Source organism: Macrobrachium rosenbergii, chromosome 45 (genome assembly GCF_040412425.1).
Source record: "Macrobrachium rosenbergii isolate ZJJX-2024 chromosome 45, ASM4041242v1, whole genome shotgun sequence".
Lineage (NCBI taxonomy): Eukaryota > Metazoa > Arthropoda > Malacostraca > Decapoda > Palaemonidae > Macrobrachium > Macrobrachium rosenbergii.
Window position 1 is genome coordinate 32,328,260 of NC_089785.1, and position 22,092 is coordinate 32,350,351.

The 22,092-nt window shown below is 44.1% G+C and overlaps 2 protein-coding genes across 5 annotated transcripts in view; both read left to right on the forward strand.

The window, feature by feature from the left end:
- The window catches only part of LOC136829883 (uncharacterized), a 28,176-nt gene extending 22,229 nt beyond the window's left edge, over window positions 1-5,947 (forward strand). Inside the window, exons 4-5 of the mRNA XM_067088953.1 lie at window positions 3,352-3,459; window positions 4,004-5,947. Of these exons, the coding sequence (XP_066945054.1) occupies window positions 3,352-3,459; window positions 4,004-5,398 (1,503 nt within the window). The 3' untranslated portion in view covers window positions 5,399-5,947. The remainder of the gene's footprint in view (window positions 1-3,351; window positions 3,460-4,003) is intronic.
- Window positions 5,948-7,446: 1,499 nt separating this feature from the next.
- Window positions 7,447-22,092, forward strand: part of LOC136829894 (prolyl endopeptidase) — a 58,432-nt gene continuing 43,786 nt past the window's right edge. For 2 of the 4 annotated variants that reach the window (XM_067089011.1, XM_067089012.1), the window contains exons 1-4: window positions 7,447-8,283; window positions 18,656-18,720; window positions 20,619-20,738; window positions 21,301-21,524. In XM_067089011.1, coding sequence (XP_066945112.1) covers window positions 8,274-8,283; window positions 18,656-18,720; window positions 20,619-20,738; window positions 21,301-21,524 — 419 coding nt within the window. In that variant the 5' untranslated portion in view covers window positions 7,447-8,273. The remainder of the gene's footprint in view (window positions 8,284-18,655; window positions 18,721-20,618; window positions 20,739-21,300; window positions 21,525-22,092) is intronic. The other 2 variants (XM_067089013.1, XM_067089014.1) reach the window with 1 other exon arrangement.

Below are 22,092 nucleotides of genomic sequence, written 5' to 3' on the forward strand. Positions count from 1 at the left end.
AGGAAGGCAGAGAATTCCATAGCCTGGGAGTGAATGGTGAAAAAGAGACTATTATTCTAATTTCTAATCTGTGAGATTGGTCGTTTATGTGTCCTTGTTTATGATTTGTTTATAAACAATAAGATTTCGTGTCCATTTGCAAAATTATTTTCTAGGTTTATTTGATTCGCTATGCTTTTTTTTTTTGTTGTTTGAAAAGTCGTGACGATCCTTAACCTCAGGGTACTGGTATCTCTCTCTCTCTCTCTCTCTCTCTCTCTCTCTCTCTCTCTCTCTCTCTCTCTCTCTCTCATCTTCTTCTTAGAATAGCCGTTTCACCCAGCATCCGTAATCTGACCGCAGACCTCAAGCATGAAGGTCATCTTCTGTAGCAACTCTTTTTTTTTTGCGACATCTGTTCTCTCTCTCTCTCTCTCTCTCTCTCTCTCTCTCTCTCTCTCTCTCTCTCTCTCTCTCTCTCTCTCTTTCCAAGCCTATTACGAGATTTAGCTTGCAATAGACCTCTCTCTCTTTCTCTCAAAGTCCAATACGAGAATGATCTTACAATACATGCACCTAATTCTCTCTCTCTATCTCATATTATATATATATGTATAATTCTCACTTGTAATAAGAATTTTGAATGTCGTGTATTGCAACTGTTAATAAGAAATTAATGAGAGAAACACGGAATCTAACTCCTGTCTTATTGTGGGAAGAGGCGATTGCCATTTTTTTCTGTATGCTGTGGTCAAGAAATCATCTAAAATAAAGCATTTAAATACTTTTTATTGTCTCTATAATTCAATTTACAAATTATTCGTCTCTTAGATATGACATGTGCATCAAATGGAGCTCGTTTAAACTTTAAATCCACAAAAGATGAAGAAATTTAAGAAGACTCATCCAACGGACGTACGATATCAAGCAATAACGCAAACAAAAAGTTGCCAGCGTCCGCCATTCCACATCGCTTGTTGCGTGCTTTCGCGCGATATTTTTAGGGTGTAACGTAACCGTTATGCAAAGGAAAAGCGACAAAGAACGTAAAAAAAATAAGAAGTGTTACGTACCGTTATTCACCTGGGTTTCCACGGAAAGAGAGAGAGAGAGAACAACTAAAAGTTTGTAATTAGCGACATTATTTTGTCGAACGCCCTTGGCAATTTCTTTGTTTACCTCTATTTCTTCTTCTTGTTATGTCACGGACGCGACTACTGCTCTTTCATTTTTTTTCTTTATCTTTCCGTAATTCTTTTTTCTTATCTGAATGCTGTATTATTTTAAATAAATATAGATGTATCAAAGCATTATATACTTATAGATATACATAAATAGCTAGAATGCGCTAGACATTTGGACTATATTCGTGCATATATACAGTATATATTTTGGCCAACCGCTGCCAGTAAGCATTGCTTAATCAACCGCGCCGTAACCAAAGTCCTGACCTCCCGATTTCCGACCTCTCTCTCTCTCTCTCTCTCTCTCTCTCTCTCTCTCTTTTATCTCTCTCTCTCTCTCTCTCTCTCTCTCTCTCTCTCTCTCTCTCTCTCTCTCTCTCTCTCTCTCTCTCTCTCTCTCTCTCTCTCAGGGTTTTTTTTTTTGAACGAATTCACTTTCCAAAATGATCTATTTTAAGGAACAATGTACCAAACTGCCCTCTCTTTCGTTGTACGGAGAAAGCACTTTTCCGCACATTGTTCGAGTACTTTCATTGCTCGTGCGTACTCACACGTCATACGGACGTACGTACATACACACGCGTGTGCGCAGCTACCAGCCGCCAGTTCATGACCTTGTGGTTACGGTTGAGGAAACACGTGGGGATTTCGGGTGAGGAAGATGAGGAATGAGGAGGAGGAGGAAGATGGGGAGGAGTTGGAGACCTAGTGGCGACGGTTAGAGTCTTGGGTCAGTGATTGGATGAGTGACCACATATGACTGTCAGGTATTATTAAGATTATTTATACAAATGAAACAAATTTGGAAGTACAGCGACTATAAGAAATTTAGATGAGAGAGAGAGAGCTTCCACTCCACACAATAAAGAGAGAGAGAGAGAGAGAGAGAGAGAGAGAGAGAGAGAGAGAGAGAGAGAGAGAGGGAGAGGGAGAGAGCTGATGCCTAACATCTAATATTTTGAAAGGAAACTCTGGTGCTGAGTGATGCATCATTTACTTTGATCAATAGATTAGGCACAGGGCTAGCAACCTCATCCCTTAAGACTTCCTTAGACACCCTATGTGGTTACTTCCGATGTCAAACCCTCAAAAGCAGGAAAAGGAACCCCCTACGCAAACAGCATCATTCACCTATATCTTGCACAATTTTTCTTGCATCTTAATGTAGTCTCTCACCTTTCCTATGAAACCTTTCCTTCATCCAGCCATACCTTACAAGACCTGGTCAGCCAATCAAGCACACTATTGCTACCCCATCAACTTTTCATGTCTTCCCATTCTTCAAACTCTGAATTACCCTCCTTACATCATCATCAGAGAGAGAGAGAGAGAGAGAGAGAGAGAGAGAGAGAGAGAGAGAGAGAGGCTGCAATAAAGCATGAAATCAAGTAAAAATGAAAGCAGTATTAGACAATGGAGACAATTATGGTTCAGTGATATAACTTCCTTCAATTCTTGCAATGCGCATTTCATTGTTCGTTGTGGGCAAAGGCTAAGTCACTTATCGAGGGTAATAATTGTGAAAATAAGATGGTTTTATCTCGGTATGCGTGCTCAAGCCAGGCCCAAGCCCGGATGAAGAACGGCGGCAACATAATAACAAAATAAAGTTCTAATTCTCACTTACAAAAATGGCGTCCACATGGTTACGAGTTAGAGGTGTCGTCTTTGTCTCTTCTTTGTAGTTCAGTATAAACTCCATTCCCACTTGTAAGTCTGAAGAGAGAGAGAGAGAGAGGACCTCGGTTTTTAGGCGTCACGTTGACCTCTCTTTGTGTCCCGCTTGTGTGAACTTGACCTCTTGGTTGTCGCTTGTTTGTGTTCTTGAATTTTGCAGAAGGAACAAAGAGTTGTTGCTCAAGAATTCGACAAAGTACAAAGACAAAAACACTTTCGCACTCACACGCAGACGAGAGAGAGAGAGAGAGAGAGAGAGAGAGAGAGAGAGAGAGAGAGAGAGATTTTACATCAGACCAATGTGGCCTATCTCACTGATGCTACCACAGGCTACGCAATGAATTATTAGGTCTAAAGTTATCTCTAACACATTCTCAAAAATCTTATTCCCCCAATGTGAAATAGTTTAAAATCCGATGCTAAATGATGATAAATGAAAATACTTTCAAAATACCAAGAAAAGTATTTATGTTGCAAGATATGACAGAAAATATCTATATTTTTTCCCCAGATATTCGACCAGTACAAATATGGCTACAGCGTGGCTTCGAAGGACACAGGCAACTACCACGCGAGATCAGAAGCCAGAGATGGAGAAACAGTCAGTGGGTCTTACAAGGTAAGTAGCGTTTTTCTTCTTATTATCTTTTTATCTTATCTTTTCTCAACTTGACACCAAGGTAACGCCTTTCAGAGTCAAATGGCAGCTTTGCAAACATGGGTGTGTTGAACTTTGCACCACTTAGCACCTTTTAATACAGTGGAGTCTCATTTTTGCACTAATATTATGTACTGACAATGGTAATAGACTGTATTTTGCACTAATCTGTTGACGAATATACAATATTCAGTTCTGCATCACTATAACACAAGCAGACGAATTTAACATTGCACCATGGTATTTGAGCAACAGTTACTAGTTTTGCACCAATATTACACCTTTCCAAATTTATTTATTATAAAATAAACTTTGGTCCAGTACAGAACCTTGAACGCTTTGAAAATTCAAATTTGCTCAGTTTTGTTCTCTAAGAAAAAGTCAGTTGAATTTTGTACCGTACAAATTCAGTTTTCCCAAAGTTCAGTGCCCTAACACACGGCTGCTTGCTTTTGGCAGATTTACAAAAATCTGTACCTTTTCCAGATCCTATTTCTCTTTCCAGGTGGCCCTACCTGACGGACGCGTGCAAATAGTGACCTATGTAGCAGATGACAACGGATTCAGAGCAGAGGTCAATTACGAAGGGGAGGCGGTTGACCAAACTTCCGATTCTCCACCTTCTGGGCCATCTGGTGCTCCTCCTCCTCCTCCTTCAGTTTCTCCTTCAGAAACTCGCCCGAGAGCGCGTCCTGAGGACGGAAGTCCGCTCTTCCGCCAGCATGTGATTCCCGAAGACCAGTTTGACAAAGACCGCCGTGATTTCCACCACGATTTGCACCAGCAGCAAGCACATAGACCTAGTGCATCTGCAGATGCCCAACAACGCCTCCAACCTACTCGCCTACTCCCGCGTCCTGTGGTTCATCCCGTACAACGACCTTTTGAGAAACCCGTCACACTCGTACCTGACCTGGAGGACGACCTGACGCCCACCCAGGCACCTAGACCTATTAACCAGAACCTACGGTTCCACGACACCGTTCATGTATCAACGCCTTCGCCCAATCCTTTCCGACTGGTTGTAGAGAAGTCCCGAGCTTCGACTTACGCCCCTCCGATTCACAGTGCCACCATTAGTGCTTTCAGGAATGCCATGATTCTCCATAGTGCAGGGGAACTCACCACGCCCACGTCTACAACAAGGGCACGTGACGTAGGCACATTCACGCCAAGTTACGAAGCCACCGAAAAGCACACCACACCACGTTCTACGACATTCTCTCCTGTGGTGGCCACTTTCAAACCACTTTCAGAAAGCCACGAACAGGATAATACACTCCTGTCCACAACTCCGCCGCCAACTCTAAAACTCAGACCCGCCTTTTCCCTCAATAATTTCTATCGACCGTCCGATACAACTCCAGACCCACCAGTCACAGAGCCTCCAAAACCAGAGACTACCAACGCCCATACCATGAGACCTCCCCATTCCCCAACAGACGCCCCTGAGACTTCTGGCATCTACCACTACCACTCACACGATGACGACCCAAGAGAGGGCAAGACAACCCTTTATAACCCAGACCCTAAATCTACGGCCTTTATTCACGCCCTGGGCAGGACCCACGCCGTGCCGATCCTCCTGCCGGTTGACCGACGGAGGGAGCGCGCGCCCGCGCACCACTTACCACCGTCGATCGTGACGACCTCTACCCCTAGGACCTACTATCTCAACACTCCTGCGGTCGTATTCCCCAGCCAGCGATCTACCCCGGCCCCTCCCCAGGTGGTGAGGATGATAAGGGTGACCCCAGCGCCGCCATTGCAGTATACTTCGGAGGAGGGGGTCGAAATCATAAGGGGAGATTCCCTCAGGAGGCGCCTAACTCTCAAAGTGCCTGAGCCACACGAAACGGACATTTATCCGACGCCTCGGCCTAGAATCATGATACTCTAATAGACACAAGTAGTTAGGCTTATGTTCTCCTCCTTCTTTGCACTTCCTTGAGAAGTGTAAAATTTAAGTCTAGTTAAACTCTTGATATCTTTTGTTGCAAATCTTTTGATATTTTCTTGTCATGATTAATACTTAATAGGAATCCATTTACGAAGATAGTGTAAATTTTCATATAAGAAAGCTAATAGTTTTCTGATTAAATTCACTGTTTGATATTCACTTAAGAAACTAAGGTTGAAATTCGAAAATATCTTTTATAATGTCAACTGTCGAATTTTTACTTCACGTAGCAGTAATTATGACAGCTTTTTATGACAAAACGGATGCCACGCAGCTTACAAAATTAAGCAATTTCCAATACTGTTTTCCAACAGACTTTAATCGTTTTCTCTTCTTTCGTTTTCCTTTTGTAAATAATTTTTCCATAGCTGAGAAATGAACGTTAATATAAGCTATTTTTTATACTCTCTTATTTGTTTGAGATGTTCAGAAACATATTTTTGTAATGTATTATCTTGATGTGACCGAGAATAAAAGGTTGTATTCAAACGAGGTTCGTGATTTACCCTGAACTTACTACCATCTGAATCAGCGAATGAAGAAGAAGAAGAAAACACTTAAAGTGTTAAAAGTTGCCTGGTAAAGAGATTGTGTGTCCTCTTAGCCTTAAAAATGCCAGCAGGTGTCATAAAAAGTGTGTGTGTATCATGGCCATCAATGAGAGAAGACACCAGAAATAATGTTATTGTTACGCACCCTTAAGATAAACATAGCTGCCAAAATCGAGTATTTTTGGTAAATCCTTTAAAAGATTAAGCCTTAATGGACTTCCTGTCTTAGGCGATGACATACCAGCTTCCCAGACAGAGGCAATTTGTTGGTACAAAGTACAGTAGGCCTACACTGGAATAGACCAATGAAAACTATACTGGAATAGACCAATGAAAACTCATTGAATATCCCCAGGACGTTGACTTAAAGATGAATAATCTCATGAAAGTGGAGTTGTTGGGAATCCCAAGCAGTAGGAAACGAAAGACTGTGGAACCAAATCAAGAAAAGTAATCTCTTAGTAAAACGATCGACAAAGGTTTTAGGTAAAATCATTGAGGGAAAAACATAAAGGTCTATCTCGTATCTACGTAACATCTTAGATACTGAAAGAAAAAAAATAGGAAACTGAAACTAAATAATAATGAGTATTAATTATTATTCATTACCGGTGTAGGTATAAGCCAAGTGACCGGTATCTTGCACAGAACTATGGACATCTTGAGAAGGAATAAAAGCAGAAAATAAATAAATAAATACAATGACCACTGTATCTGGGGTAGCTTTGCTGTTAATAATGCAACAAGCTGCGTTAGGTTAGTACTTGGACCTGTGATCATTCATGGGACCAGGGCAGCGCAGGTGCGGGGCTCGCAACGCCACCCTAAACATGAATACTTTAGACTTCAGATGTTTGGAGTTAATGAATTAATTTATCTATGAATTTTTTCACAGTCAGAGTGCTTGTAAGTGTTACAATGATATACTGGCCCTCTACTGAGCAACATATTTCAGGTGGCCAGCCCCATACATACACGCACACACACCCACGTACACACACACACGTACACAATGGTTCTAAATATTTTCCATTGTATATTTGTGCAGTAGTTGTCTAAGTACTATATACTAACGCACATCTACTTGGCCGTATGCTTTTATATCATATTTGAACTCACACAAACACACACAATATATGCACAGTACACGTGACACTCTGTAGCCACGAGCCCACGACCACACTTGAAATACACACGTACACACAAATCAGTTCACAGAACAATATCTTAGATTATAAATTATGCTGTATAGGTGTCGGGCATTAACAGAATCATGACTCTTCATGCCCTGTGCCCCTTATATAAGGTGTGTCCATGAGCAATGCCCAACAGGGCAAAGTTTCTTTCTTGTTGTCTGGTAAAAGAAGAGAATTATTATGCCAGTCACGACCGAGCTATTTCGCACCCACGTACCGTTGTCAACGGAGCGCTGCGTTCAGTACGTGAGGATCTCTTGTAAACATTGCTTTGTTACCGTGGCTCTTTTACGTCGAACACACTTTCTTATCACACTAAGATTTAGCTACTTAACTTACTTATAGTTTCAGATTACTTTTTCATATACATCTTTCACCTTTGTTGTTAATATTACTATGCATTTATGCATCCAAGGATTTTTTATGACCAAATATATAATTATGAATGCCCAGTCTGAGGGGTGTACAAATATTTACGTACTTTGTGTAAACTTCATTACAATTTTTCCAAACTACTACTATCATAAATACCGGACTATCATTTGTTCTTTTCTTTAGCAGAGAGATATAACATAAGACTTTCCTTGAATTGCAATAAATTATGTCGACGACAAAAAAGTTCTTGCAGTTTTGTCCACCTAAAATATATATACAACCATTTACGGAAGTAGGAAAAAATAATCATAATAATTTTAAGTGCTCAGATTTTCCTACAAACTTATTTGACAACACGAATTAATACTATTTCTATTATAATTAAACGCTTAAAAGAAAAAAGAAGTCATCATATAGCAGATTCGATCATTGAAGTTATGCGTAACACTTCAATGTAAGACTGTTTTCTGCTTTGTTGTGAAGATCTTGAACTGGGCTTCTCTTCTGCTACTCCGGTTGATTGTGAGGCATACAAATTTGACTTTTCAAGGTATAATATATAATACTTTACACGAGGAAGGTATATAATACATTAAGGAAGTATTAATGCTAAGCTTAGTGTGATGTAAATATAAAATTTTCCTGTTGCGTAAAGTGGATAAGAAATAGCTCTCTCCTTCGGCGTTTCTGCTCATGTTTCAATGTAAGTCCAGCCGATGCTCCGTCGTTTATCGAGTTATTTTCCCTATTTGAGGGCTAAATTGCTCCTGTTTATTTAATTATAGATCAAAATTGTAATTCTCATTTGAATTTAAGTGAAAACACGTCCATCTTTTTAAGGTTTTGGGGGGAAATACACAATTTTAGTCGTGGCCCGAATTGGTGGATCTAATAAATCTCGGGAGGAATTTCGTGACCCAGTTCTCACTGGCCCGCTTCTTATTTGCTCTCTGAGGAACAGAAACAACTCGGGTTTTATTTCACACACAGACTGTGTTTTTAAGTTTTTGTTCCACACTAGAATGTGGCTTTGAAAGCCTTAATAAACGGGGGATAGCCAAGATTACCCTACGGTCGGCCTGTCCCCTGTGTAGAGCGTAGGGCTTAGTGAGGTTAGGTTATAGATTTAATCACAGCAATATATATATTGACGCTGTTATCTTGAAATTATGTCTGAGACCTGGGTAGAACTAGCCAAGAGCTCTGCATCGGGTATTACTCTGGAAATTGATTTGTTCTTACGTGATATACAAACCGTCGGTCCTTTACGTTAGGAATTACTTTCAGCATAGGCTGGAAACGGCCGTTCAGCTTTCGAACAAAGTGGTTAGGCAGTTAACTATCATCCGGGAGGTGGGAGTACCGCCTGCACGGATGCAAACATTCCAGTTTGCTTTCAGCTGTCGTGCGCTGCAGACGTGTGTTGCTCGCTCTCTGCCCTGACTGCTCTTTGGCTTTTTTCCCGGTGGGATCTTTCTGGTTTTTGTTGATCGATGATGAATGCGGATAAATCCCTTAAGCCCTCCTTCCCCCAGCGTGTGTGTCCTGGGGTGGGAGGCAAGAAATGTAACACTTTCAGATCCAGTGTTGATTTGGACCCACACGCCCTCTGCCGCACCTGCAGAGTACGTGTGTTCTTGCGCTTCTCCCTGTTCGGAGTGTGTTTCCTGGTTGGCTGAGCAGTGGGCAAAGTTCGAGGGGAGGAGACGATACCGTAGGAAGGCTGCCGAGGCATCGTCCGAGGGTAACACGCCCCCGACGACTCCTGTGGTAGCAGATCCGTCGGGATCATTCTTCCTCCCAGCAAGCTTCCCCTTCTTGCTGCCTTCCCTTTGGGTGAGGACTCCCCTTCCCCTTCCTCATTCGCTTCATCGGGTGTGGAAGGCCATGGGGGAGCGGACGTTCAGGACATCCTCTCTGGGGCCTCTCCTCGCTCTGGGGGCGAATTTTTTCCCCGGAGCGAGTAGAGGCTTCCCTCTTTAACCCGACTCCATCCTCAGGCTTGGGTGTGGAAGCGTCTGTTGGTAGCCAAGTACCCAATCTCGCCTTTGCCTGGCTGCACCTGGGTCTTCCTGGAGGGCCTGGCATCCCATTTGTCTAGCGCTCCAGTGACGACCCACGCAGCCACCGCATCCACCATTCTGACCATCACCGTGTCATCATTTGGAAAGCTTCCTGTGATGGTGGCCTCACACCTGGACACCCAGATGTCAGCTGCTCCTACCAAGTTTCATTCCTTGCCACTGCCTCCTGGGTTCCTGGCCCCATTATCCCTGCCTGGCCCCTCGCAGATGGTGACTTCGTCGGTCCCATACATGTCTATGCCTGTTCCTGTTGCTGACCCACGCACATTCTTGATCACGGTTCCGGCTCCTGGGTATCCTGACTCTCAGCCCAGCCTTGCTTCCCATGCGCCACCTGTGCCTCCAACCCTGGCTTCATCTACTGGCTTTCCTGGCTCCTGCGCTGCTGCACCTGCCCTGGTAGCTACTGGCCCGAGCACTGTCTCGCTACCTGGGTTGCGCCTGCTTCCGTGGCCCCCCCGGCTGCGCCTGTGTCTTCTGCTGCTCCTTCGTGGATTGGGGACCTGACTGCCATCCTGAGGAAGATGATGAAGAAGTTGAAGAAGAGATCAAGAAAGTTGTCGTCGTCGTCTTTGTCTTCGTCATTGTTGTCGTCTGCTACCTCCTCTTAAGATTGAGGCTTGCCAGCCAGAGAAGGAGCCTGCCTCTCCCCCCCCCCCCCTCCCGCCACAAGAAGCCTCGCACCGAGATTTCTAAGGGACTGCCTCCTTCAACAGGGAAGGCAGTGGGATCTTGCGTTGGCTCTTCCCGGTCCATGGACCAGGAAACCGATGCGCTGACCCCCGGGTCAGTCGTATCAGAAGCCGAGGGTGTGCAAACCACGGTTTGCACTCCCTCCACTGCGCCGAAGAAGCCTGCTTCTAAGGCCAGTGAGACCATGTTGGACACTCATTCCTGAGACGCTCTGAGTACTTGGAGCACCCCGTTTCATTACGGGAGAAACCTCTCTCCATATGGACTTGGGCATGGGACGGAAGAAAGAGTCCAGGCATGGAGGGTCCCGACTCTTCCTGCTGGTACTTGTTCGAGTGCCAAGCCAGGCTCACGGAAAGGTGCGCTGGTCCCTCAGGTCCGGACACCTTCTGAGGTAGAGAAGAGGTCCTCTGCTCAGTCTTCCCAAGAGGTTTTGGCCTCAAAGAAGACTGGGGTGCGTCCAGAGGACAGCGCAAGTTCGTGCCAACCAGCCGTACGCTCGACTCCTCCTAGCCCCCGACCACGTTTGTGTGGCCAGCTTGGCTTGGGCGAGCCAAGTGCACGGCTCGACTTGCATGAGCTGCTCTGCTCTCCTCGGGAGAATGATCCTCCCAGGCGAAAGTGTTCTCCTTGACCTGGGTTGCTGTCACCACTGTGGGTTGGTGACCGCTCACAGCCTGCTGCTCCTGTCGGTTCTACCAGCAAGACCAGTGGGAGCACCCGATCCTCCTCGCCTGTCCCCTCTACCTCCTGGGCTCCTCCGAGGGGGCGCGAGTCGGACAGGAAGAACTCTGGTGAGTTGTCTACCCAGAGTTCTACCTCGGGGGTGTATGTGCCAGGCTCAGTCCTCGGTTCGGCTGGGTTGTATGCACGCGTGGTGCAGGTTGGATGACGGTTGTCTGCCGAGGTTCTCCCTCCTGCAGGGAGAGCAGATCGAGAGGACCGCACCCTGGAAGGACTCGAGGGTCCTCTTCCTCAGGACGCGGATACCCCTGAGATACAGAGGACATTTGCTGAGGTAATTGTGCTGATTCGTCAGCACAAATACCTCAGGGAAGGGACCACGGCCTCATCTGTGGATCGTCCATCGCTCCTCGATTCCTTTTGGGGACCCAAGAAGGAACCCAAGGCTTCAGTGGGGCTGCAGTGGTCCACGCTTGCCGAGGGGGTCCTCGATCAGGTGAATGGTTTTGTGTCTGGGCAGGACAATTCACTACAATCGAACCCCTTGGACAAGCTACTTCCCCCTCCTCTGCCTCGTCAGGAGTGTTTCTATACACCTTCAGAGAGGTCATTGCCACCTAAACAGTTTGACCTGGACCTGGCTTGTCTGGATCTGGGTCTCTTGTTGCAGTAACTTACTGTAGAGAGTCTCCCTCTCTCAGCAAGAGGCTGCAACCCTGGAAGCTACTGCCTTGGCAGCTTTCTAGGTAGTTTCCTGGTTGGACCTGTGGTCTTTCACAGTATCCAAAGTGGCTGCTTCCTTGGGCACTGTCGTACCTGGGGAAGACTCCGCTTTCGGGAGACTCTGCCAGTCTGGAGGTAGAGCCATCTCCTACCTCACCCACCAGATGGCTAACCTGGTCCTGAAGCGGAGGGACGCCGTTCTTTCTTGCTTCTCCAGGTCCGTGGGTCCTGAGTTGGCAATGACCCTGCGGAACGGACCGTTGCCGGGGTCTACCTCTCTCTTCCCTAGAGAGTTGGTGGATGCTGCAGTGGACAAGTGTCGGGCAGATGACAGCGACCGCCTTGTTCACCAGGCAGTGGCCAAGACCTCTGGGTCTTCACATTCCACTGCGGCCAGACCCTCAGGTCAGGCTAGCTCTTCCTCGGCCCCTAAGAAGTCCCAGTCTTCGAAGGCATCTTGTGGAAACACCCAGCCTTCTTCTTCCTCTGGAAAGGGTGGGTCTTCCCACCCCTTCCAGCCCGCTTTCCAGTCCGGTAAAGGGGGCAAGGGGAAAAAGAAGAAGGGGAAACACTAGGGGCGACGTTCCCCCCCAAATGCTGCTGAAGGTGGTGGGGTTGCCTGTCAAGCCATTGGACAACATGGCAGCGATATGGAGCCGAGACTTGGATAGTGGATGTGCTTTGGGAGGGATGTCTACTACCCTTCGAGTCTTGGCCACCCCTCACCTACACTCCGGTCTGTCTCCGCACCTACGTCCAAGGAACACCGAAGGACCCCGCACTAGAGCAAGAAGTGCAGACCATGCTAAGCAAGGGTACTGTGGAAGTCGTGTTGGACTGGTCCCCAGGCTTTTACAGCCATGTCTTCCTTGTAGAGAAAGCCACAGGGGGATGGAAACCGGTCATAGACCTCTCTCCCCTGAACCAATTCGTTCACCAGACTCAGTTCATGATGGAAACAACGCGTTCCGTGCTCATTTCCATCAGGGAGAATGACTTCATGCTTACAGTGGAATTGAGGGATGCCCATTTCCAAATACCTATTCATCCGTCCTCTCGCAAGTACCTCCACTTTATCCTCGGGGAGACAGTCTTCTAATTCAGGGAACTCTGCTTCGGGCTCTCAACCACTCCCCAGGTGTTCATGAGTCTTCTCTCTCGTGTCAGCTGAGGCCTATTCGCACAGGATACGTCTACTGAGGTATCTCGATGACTAGCTCGTCCTGGCAAGCCCCCGCTTGCAGTTGCTGCAGGACAGGGATCGACTCCTTGAGCTTTGCCGTGATTTTGGGATCATGGTGAACCTCGAGAAGTCAGATCTCGCCCCCAAGCAGAGGATAAAATACCTGGTCATGCAGATGGACACGGTAGCAGCGAAAGTCTTTCCCTGGGACTCTCGTATCAGCAGGTTCAGGCAGGCAGCACAGTGGAGACTAAAGAAGTATTGGTCCCAGTCCTGAGACCCCCAGTTCTTTCTCATCCCTCTTTCCGAGGAGGTGAGAGAGGTCCTTCGCTGGTGGATGGATGACAGGAACCTCTTGATAGGAGTATCCCTGCATACTCCCCCTCCGGACATGCTGCTGTTCTCAGATGCATCAACAGAGGGATGGGGCGCACACCTGGAGGAGAGTTGGTGACTCTGGGAGTGTGGCGCCGAGACGACAAGCACCTTCACATCAACATCCTGGAACTCAAGGCAGCCTTCCTGGCTCTTGAAGAGTTCCGGGATCAAGTGATGGGACACTCCGTGGTACATCAACAAGCATGGTGTCTAGTATCCCTCCCCCTCCACCATTTGACGATGCAGGTGCACGAGTGGGCCGTAGCCCACTCGGTAGAGCTGTCAGCCAGGTGCATTCCAGGCAAGAGGAATGTTGTGGCAGACAAGCTCAGCCGCCAGAATTAGGTGATTGGAAGCAAATGGTCCATTCACTCAGAAGTGAAGGAAAGGCTGTTCGACCTGTGGGGCGTCCAGTCATCAATCTGTTCTCCACCTGGCACAACAGAAAACTCCAGGTCTTCTGCTCTGTCATGTTGTACCCATGGGCTGCTGTGGAGGACGCGTTCCAGCACCTGTGGGACAACCTCAATGATACCCCTTTTCTCCGTTCTGTCTGATTTGCAGAGTGATCAGCCAAGCGATGATCACTCCGAATCCCCGAATGATTCTGGTGGCACCCGGCCATTTGCTATCCTGACCTGCTAGCCTCCTTTCCGAGGCACTGAGAGAGATCCCCCCCAGGCCCAACCTGCTGTGTCAACCCCACATAGAGCGGTATCACCAGGCAGTGTCCACCATCCCCTGCGAGCTAGAGGCTTTTTGTGTCACGCAGCAACGGAGATGGCCGGGTACCTGAGACGATCCTCTGCAGCGGTATACCAGGGAAAGTGGTCCGTCTTCTGTGGTTGGTGTTGTGGACGGGGTATCTTCCGGTCAGAGCTGCTGTTTAGCAGGTTGCGGACTTTCTTGTCTTCCTTCGCCGAGAGAAGCTTCTCTCCGTTTCATCTGTAAAAGGCTACCGCGCCGCACTTGGCCTAGTCTTGCAGCCAAAAGGAGTAGACATCTCCTCCTTCGAGATTTCCTTACTGATGAGAAGCTTCGAAAGGTCTTGCCCACCCAGAGATCTCAGGTCCCCTGCATGGGATGTGACTCGTTCAAAGGAGCCTGACTTGCGCACCGTACGAGCCTTTACTAGAGTCGTCAGACGAGGATTTGACCCTCAAGACCGTCTTCTTGCTGGCCCTGGCATCGGCGAAGAGAGTTGGTGAACTGCACAGACTTTCCTTCAGATTTAAACACCCGAGGGATGGGAATCAGTTACACTCTATTCGTCCTGGATTTTGTTGCGAAGACTCAGAATCCTTCGGTCCTTGACGCACGGTTCGAGTCTTTCACGATCCCCTCTGTAGAGGACTTTATGGGTAATGAACCAGACAAGAAGCTACTGTGCCCTGTTAGAGTGCTGCAGCGCTATCTGAAGAGGACTCGATGTCTCCGGCCTGAGTGTCGGTGACTTCGTTAGTACTGGCTCGACCAAGAAAGAAGTGTCCAAGAATACGATTACTTTCTGCCTTCGTGAGACAGGAAGGAGAGCATATTCTGCTGCTGGAGAAGATGACACCAGTATGCTTCGTCTGAGAGCTCACGAAATCCGTAGCATTGGTCCGTCCCTTGCATTCCGGAAGAACACGTAGGTTCTTCAGGTGCTGAAGGCAGATGTGTGGTCCCAACAGACCACCTTCACCTCCTTCTACCTCTGGGATGTTGCTCACAAGTCCTTGGACACTTTTTCCTTGGGTCCTTTGGTGGCTGCTCAATAAGTTGTGTAGCTTACGGGGCTTCTCTAACAAGATGTACGGTTGTGATTGGGAGAATGAATGTGGAGTGACTGGCCTCTCTTCTTTCTCCCTATCTCGGCTCTTCCCATGGGCAGTGAGCGGACATGCCGTTACATGCTGGATCTGGGGGTCGATGCAGGTAAGCACTCATCGGGAGCTCCTGTTCTATTTTCCGTTCAGGTTTATAGAAGCAACCCCACTCCTTCCCCTTGCAAGGGGGTGAAGGAGACATGACAATAAGACAAACCCAATGCTTGTGATTGCCGAAATGTCGCTGACTGACTCCAAGTCCTTCCTAGCCTACTTTGCATGAACTGGCGATTCCTCTTTCATGCAAAGGGACCTAGAAGTCTGACAACTGATCCTGCGTTTCTTACAACCTGATCATTTTGTCAGAGGCAGTTTTCCCTTCCTCGCTGTATCGACAAGAAGAGAAAACAAGGTGTGGTGAACTCCAGTCAGTTCATAGAGGCTCATTCAGATTCCTCCCTCCAACCAGTGAGTCTTCCTAATGTAAAGGACTGACGGTTTGTATATCGTGTCGGAACAAAACACAGCTTTTAAAAGTAAATTGTATTTTTTGTAACTATACAAACCTGAGGTCCTTTACATTACATTTCATGCTCACCTCATGCCACCCCTCAATCTGATACCTGGGCTGAAAGACAAATTGGAATGTTTACATCCGGGCAGGCGGTACTCCTGCCTCCCGGACGGTAGTTAACTGCCTAACCACCTTGTTCGTAAGTTCAACAGCCGTTTCCAGCCTACACTGAAAGTAATTCCTAATGTAAAGGACCTCGGGTTTGTATAGTTGGGAAAAATGCAATTTACTTTTAAAAATTGTGGTTTTTCCTCATGGCGTTATGGTTGCTTATTAACAATTTACCCTTACTTTTTGTCAGTCAACTGTAATTAACCTGTAATTAACCACATAAGTTGTATGCTGGCCATCCTGAAGTACTATCGTGCAGCTTTTGGTAAAAAGTGGAGTTTCGTTCATGGGGGGGGGGCGTTGTCCAGGGGATGGAGCCCCCCGGCAAAGTAACACGGCCTACTACGTTAGGTTAGGTTAGTATGTTTCCTTTTATAATGGACTTCCTTAGCCAATCCCTTTTTGAACAAGTGGCTCCGTAATGACTTTAGTATTCGCGGAACCATTCCATACAGTCCGTGTGGAGCTATTACTTAGAAATACCAAAACTTGATATTGCATAATACTCACACATCTTTATATTGCGTAAATTAGATGAGGATGCATCCTTGTGGACGTATCCCATGTATGCTAATCTGCAGAAAAATCAAATTAAGTACTTATATTACCTCTCATAGGCTTTCATACCCTAATGGAAGCTCATTGTTTTCTGTCACTGAGGGACATAGGTGTAGGTCTAGTCCTGTAGCAGTTCCTGTGGCAGATTTGTTTAGAAAGGGAAAATATTGGAAAACGGTTGTGCTTGCATGTTTCTGCTACACCTGTGACACGTTAGGTCAAGGCAAAGCCTTCCTCTTGCACCCTGGACAGGTCAGGGCAACGACCTAGGTTTAGGGAAGGTTAGGCCAGGATGTACCCCTCTTGATGTTGGCTGTGTCTTTGCTTTAATTTTAAGCCAACCATGACCTGCAAAAATAGGCCTACAGCACACAGCTATTCTGCATTTATACCCAGGAAGGTATAAATTGCATAGCCTGTCTTTGAGAGTTTGAGGAAACTGTTAGTAACATATCTCATATGGTATCACATATTTAGTTTTTGCCAAATGCTTGACCTATTTACATTTTTCCAGCTGTCTTTTTTATTAAATATTTTTATACTTTTTCTTTAATGAAAACTCTTCTTTAGTGACTGCCAATTTTATCTTATTTTGCAATTGTAGCCAAGTATTTTGTCCATTTTGCCTTTTAAGGCAAATATGATTTATTCATATCATCTGGTATAAAGTAAACGAAGGTTCATAATTTATGTCATAAAAAAAAGGAAAAGGTGTTTGTCCATCAGTGTAAGAATCAACAGTATATTTTAGGCAATAGTTCAAACGCTTGTGGGGTGTCCCATATTTATTTGCTTTCATTTGATACTACGATGTCCTTATTCTGTTTGATGCAAACAGCACTTTAGCCATGCCTTAGGGAGAAGGGAGACTTGTTTTAAGAATAGGCTACTCTGGCATTTAATATGATTCTGTGGTGGTAGTATTGTACATTCATTCAAAGTTCCCCATACCTCTATATCAAAAAACTATTGTATGGGGTGACTACAGCAGGAAACTGGGAACTTAGGTGTAAAAAACAAGTGAATCGCACCAACAGAAATGGATAAAATTTTCAAAACACAAGAGAAGCAACTGAGAAAGAAATATGTACTGCTTATTTATGTAGTACGAGCCTAATTACCCAAAACTGAAAGTAAATGGAGCTACAGTTCTAGATGTAAAACGTTAAAGTATATCAATAGTGACTGCAGATGCATTTTAACCTAACCTGAGGGCACAGCCTCTTACTAGAGTTGAGGGGCTTAAGACACCTGGATCCTCCTCTATCCTACCTTATACAATAGTTACTGAATACCTGATGGAGCCTGTGACATCCTAACTATGTAGGTATTGCATCTTTAGTTGAAAAAAAAAAAAAGTTGCTGTGTAAAACTGTCCAATAATGAAAGTATGTTCATTTAGCAAATTTACTCTTCCGACCCAGCTGCTGAGTTGGGTGTCATTGTATGTCAGCTTAGGCAGGTGTGTAACTCTCTCTCTCTCTCTCTCTCTCTCTCTCTCTCTCTCTCTCTCTCTCTCTCTCTCTCTCTCTCTCTCTCTCTCTCCAGCATGTAGGATCTCAGTGCTGTAGAGCATTTGTGGTGAGTTCAGAGGTATTTGCTGCACAAATGTGTGCAATTTTTGTATTGCAAAGATAGGTTAAATGGAGCTCAACTTTTGGGCCATGCTGTCTTCAAGTTAAGACCACAAGAGTGGCACATTGTTTTTTGAAGTTGTTGCTTTGTATGTGAATTAGTGTATAGACTGAAACTACTATATTTTTTCTACTGCATTTGAAGTGGAGGGACTACATTGAGTATAATTCCCTTCTTAGTAATTTCTTGTGTTTTGTTGGTGAAAGTTCATAGTTGGCTAAGATGGTCACTGATATAATTTTTGGTCACTTGTTGGTATTATTCCACCAAATCTAGCACCAAGTAGCCAGTGGTAGAAAAATTAAAGTCACATGTTTTGTAGAGGGAAGTCTTTTGAGTACAGTATATACATATATCTTCTGTTTTGTCTGTAATATTGGTAGGATATGAAAAGATGTTAAGACAGTACAGAAGACATGCCTATATAATATTGTCATAACAGTTGCTCAGAGTTAAATGAAAAGCCAAATCTGTCAACTACTGAGCTGTTTATAGTACAGTAGTTTTATTTATCTTGTGTATTACAGAATGTTTGGAAGTGAAGTGTTCTTACAGGTATCTGTTTTGTTTTGGATAAAGTTACCCAATTGCCCTCAAGGGATCCAGGAAGTATGTTAAATTATGCTACTGTATTGTCATTTCAGGTGTTCTAAGAAGTACTCTCCTTCGTCAAAGTTTATGCAAAAGAACGCTCGTCACCCTTCATCAGGTAAAGATCACAACCTAAGTGTTTTAGCCTCTGTATGTCTCAGAAAAGGGTTTGATCTAACCATATTTAGTCAAGAGGACTGTTAACTGGTATGACCTGTTCATGCAAAGTCCAGCATAATAATGATGCAAGTTTCTAGGGTAATCTAGCGAGATAGTTAGTGAGTATGTCACATCTTTTTTCTTTCCTCAGGCTAGGCAACTTCAAAGGTAGAGATCATCGAAGAGCATTAGTTCTTGTGGTTTCTAAACATCCATAACCATTACGTAGTTCTGGGATGCAGAATATGCTCATTTTTATGTAATACAGTATTGTTGGTTATAGGAATTTTCTCTAGATAATCCCCATAGAGGCAAAAATCTACATTGTACCGTGATGCCTGACCTATGAATACAGAAATGACACAGTGGTCTGACTGAGCTAATAGTAAGAATAACTTTTAGGAATTGAACTCCATTTCCTCTGTCACTGCATTAGTCTGTGGGTCCTTTTGTCAGTTAGCAACATGGTAGCTGTGACTTATCTATGAAAACTTCACCAAACATGGGACCTTTTGCTGGGTCTGTTGCTCAGCCCTGTTGGAAATGTTGTAGACTTAATAAACTGAAATCCTACTCGCGCACCATTATGACAGATTTGTTAACAAATTTTTTGCCAACATCGCTGCCTTCTTATCATTATATTGATTTGGGAAAGTAATGTTTTTCTCACTGTGAAATTTATCATTACACGGTATAGTTTTATAAGACCAGAGGGTCAGATTTTCTATAATTACAAGATTAGCAGGAATTTTCAAGAATTTGCAAGATTCTAGTAATTTTCTCATTAATTTTTGCAGCTGGCTATTCATATCACGAGACTCTATGTCATTCCCCATTTTGTGAAGTGCCAGAGTGTTGGAATTCATTTTTGAAGATGGTGAGGATTCACTGTGAATTGTTCGGTAGTAAAATATGTTGGCACTTCATGTATTATAGTGGTTTTGTGGTTAAATTTAGTCTGAGTGTTTGTTTTAAGGTCACAGGTTGTTAGGGTGCCACTTGTATCACTGTAACATTAGACTGAGTGTACCACCACATAAAGTACATGTGCTTATTTTGATCTAAAACTCTGTCCAGTACAATATGTTTCAGCTTGTTGTACCATACAGACCATTCCCATAGGGAAACCAACACTTTTTTTTTACCAAGAGTTTTGTTATTCTTGAGGTTAAAAGTACTCTTGTTGATGTCCTTGACAGAATCTTACGAATTAACAAAAGTTAAATTACTTGCAGTAAATTTGCTTTTGTCATGTTGATGAATGTTTTTATGTATGCAGTAGTCCTCACCTTATTGTATACTTTTAGATATGGATATTTTATAGTTCAAGCTATTCATATACTTTAGATTTATCATTCAGTTTAAGAGCTTTTTCTGTTAGTGCATCACTTCGGAAAAGGTAGGATAGCAAAGTATCGTAACGTGGCCACTAAGTTGAGGTTTGATAAAGCAGCTGGCACCTAGAATTCATTTTTCCTCGTCTTTCATGTGCACTTTTATACCGGAATTCCTTTTGGATCCAAATTCACATATCTGCAGTACTACAGTTTTATCAGTGTCTCTTCTTCTTCCTTTTTTCAGGGGCCAAACCATCTCATTGTACTTTCCAAGTCTAGTTAAATAATTGTCCATACTTTACTGGTCTTATTTAGAAATCTGGGATTCTGTTTGACGATTGATAAGTAAATCCAGTCACAGCTAGTTATACAAAAGCTTTGTACTGTATTAAAAATAATGGTCATGTAAAACTCTTGGTGGTACAAAAGGCTCTCTGCAGTATATCTTTGGCCCCCTGTCATACTTATCATGGAATGAAAGTACATATTGAATGAGCTTCTCTTTCCCATTTGCCCACAGATTAGTAGAAGCTCCACAAAGAGTGTAACATACTCAGGCAAAGTTCAGAGGAAGAAAAAAATGGAATATCCGAAGGTACGCAGAGACGAATCGTTCTTTGAAGAGCATCATGGCACGAAGGTAATACTGTACTTCATGTCTTTAAGGAATATCTTAAGATTATAAAGGTAGCTGTAGATATCTTTAGGGTTGGGCCCATTGTGAGTTCAACGTTCTTTATTCAGTCTAGTTCCCAAGGTTTTATGCATTACCTTCATCTTTTCTTTATAAATGTTACTGATTTTGAATTTTACTGACATTTTTTTTTACTGAACTGTTGCCTCGCCTTTCTGGAGACCTTCTCATCAGCTTACACTTGATATATCAGTCAGGCTTTATTGTTTTTTATGATTTGTAGTTTATGATTTGTAGTTTTTCCTGTAGGTCATAACTGTGTATAAATATATGCTTGTCATTAATTTCTTTGTGAATCACTCAGAGTTTCTAAAAGCTTTTAATTCTTGGGACAGCGTATTGAGTAGTCTGGGTGCCATGTATTTAAGTCTTTTATTAAATTTTCAGCCAATACTGAAATGGAATTATTAGGAGAAACCAGCAAAAATTTTTTCCCTTGTGCTGTTGATTCTGTTATGTATACCATGGATGTTGAAATAATTTATTGTACTGAATTTTTTTCCCATAGATTCATGACCCGTATAGATGGCTTGAAGATCCAGATTCTGAAGAGACCAAGGCGTTCGTGGAAGCTCAGAACAATATCACTGTACCTTACTTGGAGAAGTGTCCAGCTCGAGAAAGTATCAAGTCTCAGTTAACCAATTTATGGAATTATCCTAAATATTACTGTCCTTTCCGAAGGGGCAGCCGCTATTTCTTCTTCATGAATTCTGGATTGCAGAACCAGAGGTTAGTATGAGATAAGTTTATCCTTGGAACCTGGTACTGATAGCTAGTTGCAATTGCCTTTATGAACTCTTCTGACAGAGGTACTGATTTCTGTTATTGAAGACAAGCATACAGTTTGCCTTTCATGGCACACTGTATGTGGTGGTAAAGGTTCTTGGTAGAGTTCCTTGGTAGAACTTGAGTTCTGCCTATTTTTTAATTTATTTTTTACCTTTATTGGGCTCCAGTTTTCAACTCGCTTACGAATAAATCCGTAGGACAAGGTTTATGAAAGTAGACATGTGACCTGGAGGTCTCATTAAACTATTTTATAAAAGTGATGATATCAGAGGAAAATCCCAGACAAGGTACTGCTTAGGCTTGGGATGCTGCAGATAATTGAGAGTGCTTTCTGCAACTGGTTCTCTGCAGCATCACCTCAAGAACTACCTACACTGCCTTCTGCTTTTGACTTTTTATTGACTCTCTTCCTTCTATCAAACTACTGTATCTTGTTCTTGCTTTCACCTCACATTCAAGAACAAAACTGTATGCATGAAGTACAGTATTAAGAAGATATGAAGTAGTC